The 15,335-nt window shown below is 63.6% G+C and overlaps 1 protein-coding gene across 4 annotated transcripts; it reads left to right on the top strand.

Moving 5' to 3' along the window:
- Positions 1–435: 435 nt before the first annotated feature.
- Positions 436–15,242, top strand: TUFT1 (tuftelin 1). 4 transcript variants are annotated; one of them, XM_066985880.1, is made up of 13 exons: positions 436–584; positions 5,248–5,316; positions 5,671–5,775; positions 6,147–6,233; positions 7,972–8,052; positions 8,398–8,469; positions 9,126–9,239; positions 10,717–10,845; positions 11,577–11,671; positions 12,230–12,335; positions 12,854–12,937; positions 13,754–13,854; positions 14,157–15,242. In XM_066985880.1, exons 1-13 carry the CDS (start codon positions 525–527, stop codon positions 14,209–14,211), a joined length of 1,158 nt encoding a protein of 385 aa, XP_066841981.1. In that variant the 5' UTR covers positions 436–524; the 3' UTR covers positions 14,212–15,242. The 4 variants fall into 4 exon arrangements, with proteins under 4 accessions (XP_066841981.1, XP_047910564.1, XP_047910563.2 ...); XM_048054607.2 differs by lacking the exon at positions 436–584 and adding an exon at positions 2,290–2,422; XM_013202264.3 differs by lacking the exon at positions 436–584 and adding an exon at positions 3,632–4,445.
- The last annotated feature ends 93 nt before the right edge of the window (positions 15,243–15,335 follow it).

A 15,335-nucleotide genomic window follows, 5' to 3' on the forward strand; every position in this document is an offset into this window, starting at 1 on the left:
AGCCTGGCGGGCTTTGGGACGCTGTGGCTCGGTGTGGCTCGGCGTAGCCTGGCTTGGCTTGGCATGGCTCGGCGTGGCACGGCTCGGCTCAGCCTGGCATGGCTCGCCTTGGCACGGCTCGGCTCGGCTTGGCACAGCTCGGCTCGGCTTGGCACGGCTCGGCTTGGCACAGTTTGGCTCGGCTTGGCACAGCTCGGCTTGGCTTGGCACAGTTCCGCTTGGTTCGGCTCGGCTCGGCTCGGTTGGGCACAGCTCGGCTCGGCTTGGCACAGTTTGGCTCGGCTCGGCTCGGCTCGGCTCGGCTTGGCACAGTTCCGCTTGGCTCGGCTCGGCTCGGCTCGGTTGGGCACGGCCCGGCCCGGCTCAGCCCGGTCTCGGCACATCAAGGGTGCCGGGGGCGTGGCCAACGCAGAAGGGGCGTGGCCAATCGGAGGGGGCGTGGTCACGAGGACGGGGCGTGGCCGGGGGCGTGGCCGTATATAAGCGCGGGGGCGGCGGCGCGGGGCCGCAGTCGCGGCGGGGCCATGACCGGGCGGCAGGGCTGGTGCGCGGTGCTGGACGTGCGGCCCCACGGCCAGAGCCCGGTGAGCTCCGCCCGGGGCCCGGCCCCGCTGCCTCCTCTCGGTCCTGGGGGGGGTGGCGGGGAGGGGTCCCCGGGGGGGCTGCTGGGGGGGCGCCCTCGGGGCTCGCCCTAGGGCCGGGGGCGGCGGCGCCCGCCGGGGTGGGGGCTGCCCCGGCCGCCGTCCTCGTGTCCTCGCTCGGCCGAAGCGCCAAGATTTGGGAGGGCGGGTGGGGATGGGGGAACGGCTGCTGCGGGCTGGGCGACGGCATCGGGGGCCCGCTGCCCCCCGACGGGTCCGGGCTCCCCGCGGTCGGCCCCTGGGGGCTCTGGAGCTGCGGCTCCGGGGGCCCGCGGCGGAGCTCCGGCTGTCCCCGTGGGGCCGTGGTGGCGGGCCAGCAGCGAGCGCGCTCGGGCGATCGCTCCCTCGGTTGCGCAGCGGCCTCCTGTTCTCCCCTCCACCTCGTTCGCTCTTCCCCATCGCAGCCGGGCGGCTGCGGAAAGGCCAGGCCCAGGGTGGGGCCGGCAGCGACCTGCAGCCGTCCCCGCGCGCCCCGCGGCCCTCGCGCCCCGACCTCCCGGCGAGGGCGTGAAGCCCCCCCCGGCCGGCGGCGCTGAGCCCCTCGACGTCTGGCCTAGGCCTTGGCGGGCTGCGGCCCTCCCAAAACGCCGCCTCGACGGCTGCCGGGGCCGCGGCGTTTCGGGGCTCGGCCGCCTTCCCCGTGCCGGCAGCCGCCCGGCCGAGCCCTGCCGGGTGAGTCACCCCGAGTCTCCCCAGGAGAGCCCTCATTCCCCGCAGCTTCCCTGGCCTTATAAGGAGCGATTGCAGAGTTGGGCTCGTTTAGCTAATGGGTTATTACGGTGATAGCTGCCTCTGTAGCGCTGGGGCTCTGCAGCTGTTTGCTAATGATCCTCGGCGATACCCTCCGGCTCAGGTCAGGCCTGTTCCTGTTTAGCAGTCGGGACGGACGGACGACAGACGGACGGACGGAGCGCTGTCCCCGCGGTTGTAAAACGCCCTCGTTGGGACCGCTCCGACCCCTGGCTGGCGCTGCCCCCGCGCCCGCCCCAGGGGCAGGAGGGCTGCCTGGCGCCCTCGGGCGCTTCCCTCTACCCCTGGTGGGGCTGGCCGGGCTCGACGGTGAAAAACGCACCAAAAGATTTAAAATCAGCTTCACCTGAAAGCCAGCAGCTAGCCTCGCTGAGGCTGCTCGCCTTCATTCCCAGGGGATCGGCTCTTTTTGGACGTTTGGACCCAAAACACAGGCAGGGAATTTCCGAGCGCCTTTTCTCAAAGGGCGCCGGCCTCGGGGTGCCGGGGCTGCAGCGTGAGCCTCGCCAAGCTCTCCGGATCGCGGCAAATTCCTGAGGCTCGTAGTAAAAGCTGCGAGCCCGCGGTGCAGGGCGTTGGGCAACCTCCTGCAAGCTCAGCGCGCTGGGTTGGGGTGTGAAGGAAGCGGTTGCTGTGTGAGGTTGTGTTTTCTCCCCAAACACGCGGCGAGAGGCAGCCTGTCGCCTCCCGGGTGCCCGTCGGGTTGCAAAACGCGCTTCCTCCCGCGGAAAATAACGGAGGGGGCCCGAAATCCGCTGTCCCCTCTGTTTTGGGGCCACGCGGAGCAGCTCGGGAGTTGTAAACAGGAGGCAGGGCTGATTTAATGATAGCCCAGAGGTGAAGGAGTGGGGCCGGCGCGGGGGAGTTCCCGCGGCTCCGCTCTTCCTGCTTGGAGCCCGAATTCGGCACCGGGGCGGGCGCCCGTGCTCGCTGGGGGGCGTGCGCTGGGGGCTCACGGCAGGGGGCTGCTCCTGGAAACCTCCCGGCGCCGGTGGGATCGCGGCCGCGGGACGCTTGGCTGCCCCACCATGGTAAGCCCAAAGCCCGGCCACCGTGGCGCAGGAGCAGGGCTGGGGGCTGCGGGGGGAGCCCCCCGCTCGGGTGCAGGTGGGGGGGGGGGGGTTTGGATGGAGCTCGGGGTCGCCCGGGCTCCTTTGAGCCTCCCCAGGGCGTGCGTGCTTCTGGGCTGGGCTTGGCGGCGGCGGCTGGAGCTGCGTGACGTCGTCGTGCCTCTTTGGGGGATCGGTGTGCCTAACAGAGGGGCTGGTGGGGCTTCCCAGCTGTTTCCTCCCGTAAAGGAGGGCTTCGTGCCTTGTGGCCCCAACACAGCTTTCCCAAAACACGCCGCCTCCTTTGTTCTCTCCTGCACCCCCCAGTCCGGACTGGCCGTGGGGTCCTGCAGGCGATGGAGCTGCGCAGGGAGGGGTTTGCAGCACACCCGGCTGTGCCGTTGGCCTCCTGCACCCGCCTCGGCCTCGCTGCGTGCACTCACCGTGCCGAAAGGGCCAGGCTTCTCCCCGGGTGGTCGGGAGAGCCCTGCTCCACCACCCAGCTCGCTGCTGAAGCCGCCCCTCCGTCCCCCCGGAGCGCACGGGAGAGGCCGGAGGCAGCCGGAGCCGTCCCCAGCCGGCATTTGCATGGTTCCCTTCCTGCTTGGGTGACCTTGGGTCTCGCGGCGCCGGCTGCTCTGCTCCCTGCTGCTCTGCTCCCTGCTTTGCAGGGCCGCGCTCCGTTCCTCGCCGCGTCTGCTCGGTGGCGGCGTCGACCCACAGACGGCTCGCCTCGGGTTCTGCCGCGCTGCAACGGACGCGTCTGCGTGCCGGCTCCGGCTGCGGGGCTGGCGATGGGCTCGTGCTTGCTGCTTATCGCCGCGCATCTGCCCCGGGAGTGCAATTCCCTCGCAGCGCTGGCAGCGTCCCACCCTCGCGTGGGCTTGGCGGGCCGGGGACAGCCGTGCCGGCGAGCGCGAGAGCCTCGCGCTTGTAAACAAAGCTGCGAGCGGGGCACGTGAAGCGGCTGTGACGCGTTCCCCGCGGCTCCGAGGCGCTGAGCCGGCGGCCCATGCTGGAGCCGGCTGCTGCGTGGCCGCGCACCGAGCCCTCTGCCCTGGCTGTGCTGCCTTTGCTCGTCCTCGAGCCAGCGCGTGAGGACATTCGTGCCACTGAGGGGGCCTGCAGGAAGGAGGGGACCTCGAGGTGGGACCCCCGAAGCGGTTGGGGAGCACGAGGCGCAGGGGAACGGCGTCCCTCGAGCACACGTCTCCACCGGCTTGGGGCGCTGGGGTGGCACCGCGCGGCAGCAGCCCTGCGGTGGGTGCTCGCCGGTGGGATCCCCCCGTAGGAGCGGGACGGCGGCGAGGGAGGCTCCTACCCGTGGCGTCTCTCCGCATCCCATGCGCTTCGTGCAGCGCGGTGGGGAGCGGGCGGTGCTTTGCGTGCAGGTACTGCCGCGAGCCGCCGTGCCTGCCGTGAAACTGGGGGTGCCTCTCAGACCTCGCCGGCAAAATGAGCACCGTGGGTGTGTGCCCTGCATCGAGCTCTTCCAGCACTTTTCCAACCATTTCTGATTTCTTGGCTCCTGCCTAGGAGAATGTCCCCCGGAGTGGACGCTGCAGACAAGGCAACTGGGGCGCTCGCAGAGCCCAAGCGCATTTTGCGTCGGGCATTGGCCTTTCCGGGGGAATGAAGGGCTCTAGCGGGGAGTTCGGCTCCAGCAGCGATCTGCAGGAGGGCTCCTTGTCTCCAGGGAGCAGAGCCAGCGAGAGCAGTGTACACACAATATTTTGGAAACAAACAGATGGCTTGTCGAGACTTGGACGGCGAAGGCAGCGCTTGAAAGCCGAGCGGCAGAAATACCTTGACGCTGCTCCGGAGAGCAGGAGGCTGACGTGGCCAGGTGTGGCGAGGGGCGGGCGCCCGTGGCTGCGCGGGCACCGACCTGGGCTCCGCGATGCCTGCGTCACCGCTGCCAAGCAGCTCAGGCGCCGAGCAGCTCCTGCTTTCGGAGCTGCCTTCAGCGAGGAGCATGAGCGACGGCTGCCTGGGAGCCGGCGAGGTCAGTCTGGGACAGGTTCTGTGCTGCGCCGTGAGCGCCCGATGCCAAAATGGGGCGTTTTGGGTGCCTTCACGCTGCTTGAAGGCTGTCTGCGTGCTCTGGCTCTCTGGCTGCCTCCACGAAAGCTTGCCTTGTGCTGGACGTCTCTGAAACGTCCCCTATCCTGGTAGGAAGGGGTTGGGCGAGGGGTTGGTGGAGCAATGAAGGCGAACCTGGACCCAGCGCGAGCGCCGGTGCCGATGAGTTTCCACGCGGCTGCAGTCGCGGCGTGGGGCTCTGCTGCCGCTCACGGCTCCCGAAGGGCTCGGCTGGCAGGGGAAGGGGCAGTGCCCCGGTGGTCGGCACGTGTCCGGGCTGTCTAGGGAGGGCAGGGAGAGGAGGAGTGCCTGTGGTGCCCGAGCAGGGAGCAGCTGCTTTTGCCCTTCTCTGGCGCTGCCACCAAACGTCACCGAGGTCCCCGGCGTGACCGATAATGGCCGTGACTCCTCGCGTTAAAATGAGTCCGGCAATTGCTTCTGCAGCCCGCCTGCATTACCTCAGCCTTGGCTGGGCTACGGCTCCTCCAAGCCTTGATGGATTTGATAAATGCAGTCGTTGTGTGCTAACTCTTACTCATTTTAATCCGGGTGTTGTTTCGTAGGCTGCAGCCTGAACCCACGGGTACGGCAGCGTGCTCGTGCGTCTGCAGCGATGCTGAGCTGGCTCGCAGAAACGCACCAGCCCGGCACCTGCTGGCACGGGACCGCAGCTGGATGGGGGCACCTTGCAGGAGTTAAAAGCTAAAACCTGCCTCTTGTTTCAGGAGAGCGTGAAGGTGCTGAGGCTGACGCTGCCCAATGACCTGCCAGGTGACAGGCAGGTGAAGCAGAAGGTGCGTTCCCCGCGCGGGTCCTGGCTTCGCGCGCACGCGGCGCTGGCCACGGGCTCTGTGTCTCGCTGCCCGGTGCCTTTGTGTGCGTGAGCTCCCAGCTGGAGCCTCCCCGGTGCTGGAAACGTGAGCTCAGGAGCTGCTGCGGGGATGGGGCAGACGTCTGGGGGAGGCTGAGCCGCTTCGTGAGCTGGGAAGCTCCTCTCCAAAGCGTTCGAAGCTTCGGTGCTGGTTCCCTGAGCCGTGCTTGGTGCCGCTCGTTCCCCTGCTGAAGCGCATAACACTGATCTGACTGGAGCCGGGCGAGCTGTTCCAGCCAGTCCCGTCTCAGAGCCCTGCTCTTTCTGTGTCCTGCAGCCGGTGGGAAAAGCCTTCGCCATGGTGGCCAACAGGTCGAGCAACGGTCACTCGCTGGCATCCGAGTGCATCAAGTCCAACGACGGCGATGAGGAGATCATTAAGGTACGGCCCCAGCTCCCTGCTGCCGCTGGCTTTGTGTTTCCTGATCAGTGGGACTGAGAACAGGGCTTCGTCTGGAGCTCCCCGCGCGGGCACAGAGAGCGCTCCCCGAGTGGGGGCTCGCTTCTGCGCGGGGGGGACCGGGGACGTGGCGAGGAGCCGGGGAGGCCGCGAGCTGGGGCCGTGCGAGGAGGTGGGGAGGAGGCAGCGGCCCCCAAGCAAAGCCGAGGGAGGCGAAGGGGGAGCCCGCTGAACGCATCTGGGGGGGTCCCAGTCCCTGAGGAGCTGGCCTTGGGCTGCCCTCACCGGGCTACCAGCGCGTGAGGTGGGCGAGCCAGCAGCCGTGCCGGTGCCAAGGTCTCTCTCTTGCCCAGGTTTATCTCAAGGCGAGGGCCGAGGGCGGTGTGAACCACGAGGAGCACGTCAGCCAGCTGAAAAGCGAAGTTCGTTACATCCAAGAGGTAGCTACGTCCGCGCGGGGCTCTGGCTCGCACGCCGCTGTCGGGGGGCTTGTGGCAGGGGTCTGCGGGCTCTGCTTGCGGGGCACCGCGCGTGGCGCCACGGCGGCAAGCTGGCAGCGGAGCTGAACGCTCCGGTCTGCTGACTTGCCTGTACAGGGCAGCAGTCTAATCAAGCGCCATAAATTAATTCAGCCTGACTAATTGCTCTGCTATATGGACTGAATTTGAAGAGAATTGCGTGATGACTTTCCCCCAAGGCTGTCCCCTGCATGCCTGGGTGCGGCGCAACCGGAGCCTCTTGTTAAAAGGCAGTTTCTTTGGTATGTCTCATCTCCCAAAGTAAACTGGATGGTGAGGCTCCGGGACGTTTAACCCTTCCCTCTGCTCCCGGTGGGGCTGTGACTTCTGGGGAGGTGGAGAGAGCTGGTTGCAGGACATGGAAGCGGCTGCATGCGTGTTCTGGTCTGGGCAGCTTGACGTGGCCAAAATAAAAAATGGGGGGAGATGAAATTTGGGTTTGCTCTCCTGGGGGAATTTCTGTGCTGGGTGCTGGCCCCAGGGAGAGCGAGGGCAGATCTGGTAGGGCAGCCTCCAGATCTCCCACGTCATCCTTCTGACTCCTCTGCCAGAACGCATGTTTTCCCCCCGAAAGAAAACAGACCGTTCGTGCTGCCTCCTGTCTGCAACGCAGCCTCGCTCCGGCGCTGGAGCCTCCCCAGGGCCGCGGCGCGCCGGGGGCGTTAGTCACCCAGACCTTATCTCTCAGCCACCTGGATGCTGCAGTTTTCTGTGATCCTTCCCCCTTCTGGGGCTTCGGCTTCAGCTGTTCTGATCTGAGCTTTCCCGTAGCTCCCCGAGTCAGGTTTCAGAAGGCCTCGCGGCAGCTGCCGAGCGTGACTTTGGCCTCAAAGGCTGCCCGCAGCCCTGTCAGAATAGCTGAAGCGGCTTAACCGTGCAGAACGACCTGATCCTGCATGTGAAAAGCAGGGAATGAGCTAAACCGGCCAGTGGTGGTGGTGGTACCAGCCTGTCCGCGCTCCTCGGGGGGTCGAGGAGGGCCCCCCAGGACGGCCGGATGCGGTGGCAGCGGCTCGGGGCCTCGGGTGCTCCCCGGGAGCTGCTCCTGCCTCCTGTCCCGTCCTGCCGCTGCCAGTCCCAGGCAAAACACTTCGCCCCAGCGCCTCCGGCCTCTAAAACCCAGCAGCATGTTACTGGGGCAGGGCCGAAGCCACGCTGCAAAGCTGGAGAAGCTGGGAGCTTTTCTTTGAAACGGGCCAGAGCCACAGCCCTTCAGCGCTTGCCGCAGCTGGGGTGAAAGCCCGTAAATCATTCCTCTGGCTCACTTTCTCTGACTAATTTGGGGAGCTGCAAGTCAAGACCACACTTGTCTGAGCCCTGCAGGGCGGCAGAGAGCGCTGGGAACAGCAAGGGGCTCCTCAGCGCCTCAGAGGTGAAATCGATGATTAATGAACGAAAAATCTGTAGCGCCTCCAGGTTGTTGCTCTTTTTTTTTTTTTTGCCTGTGATTGTGTGAGAAAGCTGCCTGGCGAGGATGGTGCCTGCGCCGCTTGCAGGCGGACCCCGCGGCACCAGCGGGTGCCAGGGGCAGGTTGGTAGAGAAGCGATCGATGGCGTTATCGGCACCGGGCGTCCTCGCGGCCCCCGCGCCCCCGTTTGGTTTCTGTTGGGCTGCGTGACTGTTGGTGCAGATCGAGCTAAATTGACTTGCCTTTGCCAGGCTAGAAGTTCTTTGAAGAAGCTGCGGGAAGACTTAAGTAGTAAACTTGAGAACAGACAAGGAGATAAACAGCATGCACAGGTAACGGGAGCATTTCTTGGGCGTTAAATGACACTCACTTAAAAAAAAAAAAAAAATCACCTTTGGGTCCAGAAAATGATAAAAGGGGCCTTAAAGATTGTGGTGCCTGTGGCAAGTGAAAGCCCCGTTGGTACCACTTACAGGTAAAAAGAGAAACCTGCACAAGCGTGCAACGAGGAGTCAGTAAGCAAATTACATTGGCTGCCCAAACGCACCCTCGCATGTTTGTTGGCAAGAAACGGGGCCTGGAGTGGCTGCGGTGCCCAGAGCTGGCTCTGCATGCGGGCGCGCGAGGGGCTGTGTCGGGAGGCGTCACGCCCGTCGGTGTCACCTTGTCCCGTGCAGGTGGTGCTGGAGAAGCAGAACGGGAGCTGGCTGCACCCCGAGGGTCCCCGCGCTGATTCCTGGGAGGACCAGGTACGTAGCCAGAGAGAGACGCCAGCTCTCTGGAAAGAAATCCTGGTGTGATTTTGAGGTCTTCCTCCCGGCAGGGAGCTCTGAGCCTGTTCAGAGCGCAGTCAGACCTTTCTGCCTCGTCTTTCACAGCAAGCCCCAGCGCTGGGCTTTTACTGGTGTCGAACCAGGCACCGAGTGCAGCCCAGAGCAATAGAACTGTGCGTAGCGGGCTTTTACATCCGCACACGCAAGCCTTTTAGAGGAAGGGTTAACAGAGATCTGAAGTCTGTGAATACTTCTTCAGCTCTCTGCCTTTCCCCCGGCTGGAGCAGGCTGCCTGGGAGCCAAATGCTGCCAGGGGCGTTTCGAGGGCCGGGATTTCAGGATGGGTCACTGGGGACTTGGTTCACGCCGCCGGGTTTCAGGTTGCCCAAGCGCGGATCAGGATGGCACCCTGAAAACAGGGATTGGAAGGCAACCAGGTGATAGCGTGTGCGTTATCTTGGGGGCTGGAAGCTGTCGCTGGAGTGTGGGAGGTGAGGACAGGAGTGCCTCGTGTTGTTCAGGCGGAGGGTTGGTGTTGCAGGCTTCGTAACCAACAGCACTGCCCACGGAGGGGCGGAGGGCTCCTCTGGTAACTCCTCGCTGCTGATCCTTCCCTGTCACCGTCTCTGCAGGAGGAGGATTATTCGGGAGACGATGTGGAAAAGATCCGACAGACAGCGAAGAGGCTGTTCACGAAGCTGCAGGAGGCTGAGAAGCGCCATCAGTTGGAGAAGAAGGACCTTGAGGTGAGTGCGCTGTGCACTTCTCTGTGGGAAAAGTGTGGTTTTTAGTTCTTTTCTCATAGAACTGTTAAGGCTGGAAAAGCCCTCCAAGCTCATCTGGTCCAACCGTCCCCCTACCACCAATGTCACCCACTGAACCGTGTCCCCAAGCACCACGTCCAGCCTTTCCTTGAACACCCCCAGGGACGGCGACTCCACCACCTCCCTGGGCAACCCGTCCCAACGCCTGACTGCTCTTTCTGAGCAGAAATGTCTCCCCATTTCCAACCTATTTTTGGAAGCCTGAGTCGTTGCACGGGCGCTCGAGCCTCTGCTGTGCACGGCTCTCCCCCTTGCCGCAGAGCCCAGGCTCGCTGCTGCTGGCTCGGCCGCCTCGGCTCCGCGGTGCTGTGTCCTGGCTCCTGCCTGTGGTAGCTTTTGCTCAGTAGCCCCGCAGAGAGGAGCAGCACGGCCTCCTGCAGCACGCTCCCTGCGCGTTGGGAAGGGTCGTGGCCCGTCCCCGGGTGGCTGCTGCCATCGCCGGTGCGGGATGAAACCGCCGGGGCGCGAAGGGCCGGGTCGGCGCTGACAGCAGCTCCCTGCCACGCGGTGCTGACGAAGCTGTGGCGTTTGCTTCCCTCGCTTCCTGGCCGCTGCTGATTAATGCTCCCCTCGGTTTGTTTTCCGCTGCCTGCACGGGCAGGGCCGCGCGTGCCGGTGGGAGAGGTGACGTCCCGCTTGCGTCCCGTCCCGCAGACCAAACTGGTCCCAGGCGGCCTGGGGGCCTTCCTGCCGCGGGCCGGGCACGGCATCCTCTGGGGAGGGGAGCTGAGCGGTGACCGCTTCCTCCAGCCCAGGGCCGTCCGCCCGCTGAGGTGGCGCCTGCCCCGAGCACCTCCGTCCCCGTGCGCAGGAAGCGGCGTGTTTGTGGCAGCGCCGTGAGGTCTCGGTTGGTGTCGGTCAGCTGTGGTGCTGGATGGAGACGTGGGGGACGCCAGGGGTGGTGTTCGGGTCCCGGTGCTCCCGATTTGCCTCGTCTGAGCCTGCTCCCGGCCGTCGTGGGGACCCACAGGGTGCCCCTGTCCCCTCTCTGCCCCTGAGCCTTTGATGCGTGCGTGAGGCTGGCTCCCGAGGTCCCTGAGCCATTGATGTGTGGCTCCCGAGGTCGGTTCCGCAGGCAGGTGTCCCAGGAGGAGCCTGCGAACAGCCCCAGAACACGCATGGCTGAGAACGAACGTGGGGTTTGTGTCTGAGGTCCCTTTATTGCCCTAGCATTTAAGCGCTCGCTCCTTTGAAGTGCTTTGAAGCCGGGGAGCTTTCTAAAGAACCTTTTCTCTCTGAAGCATGTCGGGCTGCGTGCTGAGACGCCCGGCTGCCTTCAGCAAAATCTGCCTGCCACGGCTTCAAGCAGCTTCAAAACACGGGGGGAGGAGGGCCGGGGTGCTTCGCCCGCCTGCGTGCGCCAGGGGTGGTGGTGAAGGGGTTTCTGTCTCGGTTGCAGAGGGCGGTCTCGCAGTACCAGGAGGAAGCCGAGCAAACAAGCTCTGCCCTGCGGAGAGCGGAGAAGAGCGTGCTGGAGAAGGAGGTGCAGGTGGACGAGCTGCAGCGGCTGCTGGCAGGGATGGAGAAGGTACCGACCCCGCGGCCGTGCCGGGGCCGGCGCAGCGAGCGGAGCTGCCCGGTCCCGCTCTGCTGGTGCAGGAAGGGGGAGCCCCGCGGTGCTGAGGCCTGCAGAGCTCCCCGCAGACCTGCTGGGAAGCAGATCCCACGGGAGATGTGTCCTGTGCTTGGACCTGCTGCGTGGAGAGCTTGCCTTCCCAACCGGGCTTTACCCAAAAGCCTCTGACGAAGCCGTTGCGGACAGATAAATTTGACCGCTCCTGTTTTAGGCTTGCGGTTCCCAGGTCTAGAAGATCTGGTTGGTCTGTGCAAAGTCTTTCTTCTGGGTATCCTAGAAACAAGCGTGCTGCCCGGTTCTTCTTCTCGTGGGGGCATTAACACAACCTTCAGCCTGGATTTCTTTTCCAGCTGTGGGCTGCTCCTAATAACATTAAACTCGTGAACGTAAGCGTGGCACGAGCACGAAGCGATCTGGGGTGCGTCCCCTGGCCCAAAAGCAGGGGAGGAGATGGCTTTGTGCCCTCCTGCAGCGTAGGGGTGAAGGAGAGGGACGTCTGCTGTTGGTCGCTCTGCGCCTGCCCCTGTCTGTCCCGCGGGCTCAGCAGCGAGGCCGCACGGGGCCGGCGGGGCTCCGGGGCTGTCCGCAGCTCCCCGCTCTCTGTCGGCTCCGCGAGGGAGGCCGAAGAGCATGTGTTGCGACTTGTTCCCCTGCGTGTAACTCGGCCTCTCGCTCTGCTGCAGGAGCACAGGAGCTTGCTGCTGAAGATGAAAGAAGGCGAAGCGGAGCTGGCGAGGCTGAGAAGCGCGGAAGGGGACAGACTCGCCGAACAAGACCGGTGAGGCTCGGCCTCCGCTGAGGCTGCCAGCTCCGGAGCAAGCCCACGCCGCTGGGTCGGGGTGTCAGCTCGCTGGGGCATGACTGCACATTCCTGCGAAGGGCGTGCTCGCGCTCTGGCTTGCAAAACAGCTCTCTGCTCCCCGGCGCTGACTAATCTCCAAACACCTCCCGCAGCTCTGGGCGCTGGAGCCGCGCTGCCCTGGGACCTCTAGCGGCCGCGGCTCTCCCCTCGGTGTTGGGTTTGCTCGGCCCAGCCGGATCCGTGTGCTCCGGGGGTTAATTGGCAAAGAGATGTTTCTGGAAGGCCTCGTTTGTGGCCTGACTCTTCCTGATGTTCCTGTGTCCCTGCAGCCTGTTGTCGGGAGTCTTTGTGGCTCCTGCTTGAATTGGTTTTGTCTCTGCCTCTCCTTACCTCGTCTAGTCGAAATATTTCAGCACCTGTGCTGCTGCAGGGGAAGCCTGGCTGCTAAAAGCTGCTCTGGGCGCAGCTGAGCGAGTGCTGCCCTTCTGGGAAGCCGTCTGATGGCTCCTGGACTCCTCCTTTGTGCTTTCCCAGGTCAGCCAAGCTGGAGAAGGAGGTGGCCATGCTGCGGGAGAAGATCCACCACCTGGACGACATGCTGAAGAGCCAGCAGCGCAAGGTCCGCCAGATGATCGAGCAGGTGAGAGGAGCGGGACGGGACGGAGGAGACAGCTCACGGGGTTTAAAAACAAAGAAAAGAACTCTCCAGCTGCTTGGAAGCAAATAATTGCCGGTTTGTGAGGCTGAGATTCCCTCGGCAAACCAGAGGGGGCCGGGTTCAAAGGCAGCCCAGAGCCCTGTCCAGCTGCCCTGGAGCAGGGACAGACCCTGGGGTGACAGCCCAAGGACTGCAGCGCGAGCGGTGGCGGCGCTGGCGCCCGGGAAGGGTAATAAAAGGGCTCAGTGTTCCCAGTTCAGCCTGCTGAAAGAGTTAAGTCTCACTGTGTAAGCGGAGGCTCTTTCACCTAGGGCTTAATTCTCAGACTTAATATGAAGCTTTTTTGATTGTTTTTTTTTTTTTAATGCAGACCTTGGAGTTAATGTTGTGGGTGTTTGCAGGCAGGACGGCTGGCTGAGCTGTCCTCCTTCCTCAGCACTGCTTTAGCCCAGGCGTACGTGAAAGGGACTTTTAGCAGCTGCAAACATTCTTTTTTTCAGCTCCAGAACTCCAAAACGGTGATTCAGGCCAAAGATGCTGTGATCCAGGAGCTCAAGGAGAAGGTCGCTTACTTGGAGGCTGAGGTGTGTCCTAGCAGGGCTGTTTTGGGGGTGCTTGGGGTCTGCTCCGCGTTTGGAGCCCGTGCTGAGACCTGGCGCCGCCGGCTCTCGTGCCTGTGGGCTGTCCTGGTGGGGACGAGCTCTGCTCCTGCTTTGCAGCCTGCTGGGCTCTGAGCAGAGCGGCCGGCAGCGCAGCTGCTCTCTTGCAGTGCCATCCGCTTTGCCTTGGAAAACGTGCCCCGCGCGGCCCCGAGGGCTGTGCTGGTTCTTGAGGCTGGTGTGGGGGCTCCCAGGGAAGCTGGGGCTACTGGAGCGGCCGTGAGCTCCAAGGGAGTCCAAAATAATCTCATCAAGCACACTTCTCTGGCAGCTAAACCCTTCTTGCCTACAAAGCTGCAGTTGCCTGCATGCGTGTCAGAAATTAAAATTGCATTCCTGCCTCTGGGATTGTAACAAGTGTCAAACTTCTCTCCTTTTTTGGATAAAAACTGAGCCTGCGTCAGCAGTTCTAGCATTTTCTTCCCTCCTTGGTGACTTATTTCACTAAGCTCTGCATGGGAACAGTATGTGTGAGCAAAGCCCTCGGTGAACCTAGGCAGAGAGCGGGTCCGGCTGCCCGTACCAGCTAGAGAAATCCCACGGGCGGACTTCCACGTTCTCCGGTCCTACACAGCTCCCCCGGCCCTCCTTTGTAGGGCTGGATTTCATTTCCCTCGAGAAAACCTTCCCCAGTGCGAGTGATAGGGGAGCAGTCCTCCCTTTCGGAGCAGTCCCCTACTTCCCAGCAGGTGATCGGCGTCCCAGCTGCCCGTTGCTAACTGTCCCTCCCGCCCCTTGCAGAACCTGGAGATGCACGACCGCATAGAGCACCTGATTGAGAAGCAAGTGAGTCGGGGCGGCCACAGCTCCAGAGCGCGCTCCAAGTCGGAGTACGTGAGCAGGTAGGCACGGGGCACGGGAGCCTGCTGGGCTGCTCAGCGGCTTTATTGCAGCTCCGCGTCCCATTCGGAGATGGCGCTGGGCTTGGGGCTGCTGCCTGGGTGGCAGCGTGCTGTGCTGTGTCTGCTGGCAGAGGGGTCTCCTGTCCGGTGCTGCTCCTTCGGGGGAGTGCCGGGGAGCAGAGGGCCCTCCCGTGGAACAGTGGAATAGTCGAGGACCAGCGCTGGGACAGGACCGGTCCCCCAGGTTTCTCCCAAGCACCGTCCAGTTCCACCTGGCTGAACAAATCCTTTCTCTCTTGCAGCAAAAGGCTGTCGGGCCCCAAGCCGCTGCCTCTCATTCGAGTGGTGGAAACATGAGTTTCGAGGGCCAGAGCGAGCTGAAGACTCTCCCCTTGTTATCCTTGACCGGACTTCCCTGCTTGACTGCCATTTTCTGGCCTCTGTGCTCAGTCTGCCCTGGACCCGCCAGCAGAGGGCTGTGCCCCGGAGCACCGCGGCACCCGAGGACAGACACAGCCGGGGCGGTGCTGGCAGAGGAAGGAGATCTACAAGGTGTCCACGCTGCTGTCCCACGGGGTCCCACAGCCATGTGGAGGCCAGTCTGGAGGCTGGCTTGGCTAGGGAGGCCGGGGCCAGCTGGCCCCGGCGTGGACGAGGTGGCTCCCTGGCTGGAGAGCCAGGCTCGCTTTCCCTGCCCAGTCCTGGGTTTGCCGGGGCTGCTCCGTGAGCAGCCGTTGCTTCTGAGGGGTCTTGTCCAAACAGCGCCGCCTCTTCAGATTGCAGCTTGCCGACGCGGACTTGGTGTTCAATCTGTTTTTAAGAAACAAAGCAAAGATTCACTCTTACCAAGAAGAAAGAAACCCTCCTGAAACAGGACTCCTTCCTACAAAACAAGCCCAACGCGTGACCAGTTGGGAGCCTCCACCTCTGATCTCCAGCACATCTGGCTGCTCCGCACTTGGCAAAGGTTCGTGTGGCCGAAATCACTGTATCGACATGCTTCTCCCAGTCCCTCTCGCAAGAGCGTAGAGAAATTGTGCCCCATGTACATCTAGCGTTTAAACCCAGAGGCGGTTTGGGTTGTCCCTGTATTTATTTCAATAAATTATTGGTGTCTTCCAATGATGTGGTGACAGGCACGATTGCTGCTGTCCAGCTCCAGGGGAGCGTGTTTGAGGACTGCCTGTCCCACGTTTGAACTGGAAAATACCAAGCGGCTTCCTCTGGGCTTGCCTGGTGCCGCCTTTCTTGTGTGAGCCCGCGCTTCGTGAAGGAGTTGGGCGGATCTAGAGGAGAGTTGTTGGCGTTTGTACTGACCGTGGCCGTGAGACAAATGTGTTGTACGTACACCTCACAACTGTCAATACAGAAACGTGCCTTATCTGTCAGACCGTACTCGATTGAATAGATGATGTTAACTGTGCAAAGGGCCTGGGCTGGGGGGTGGAGACGTTGTTCTGGGGCTCAGCTGGGCTCCGTGG

Source organism: Anser cygnoides, chromosome 33 (assembly GCF_040182565.1).
Source record: "Anser cygnoides isolate HZ-2024a breed goose chromosome 33, Taihu_goose_T2T_genome, whole genome shotgun sequence".
In the NCBI taxonomy this organism is placed as follows: domain Eukaryota; kingdom Metazoa; phylum Chordata; class Aves; order Anseriformes; family Anatidae; genus Anser; species Anser cygnoides.

What these genes read in the sequence shown, in the direction of transcription:
- TUFT1 (XM_013202264.3), top strand. Translation starts at nt 4,341, where the DNA reads ATGCCTGCGTCACCGCTGCCAAGCAGCTCAGGCGCCGAGCAGCTCCTG. An exon ending in CTGATTCCTGGGAGGACCAG is followed by an intron (nt 8,470 to 9,125) that starts GTACGTAGCCAG and finishes CCGTCTCTGCAG; the next exon opens with GAGGAGGATTATTCGGGAGA. An exon ending in AGACTCGCCGAACAAGACCG is followed by an intron (nt 11,672 to 12,229) that starts GTGAGGCTCGGC and finishes GTGCTTTCCCAG; the next exon opens with GTCAGCCAAGCTGGAGAAGG.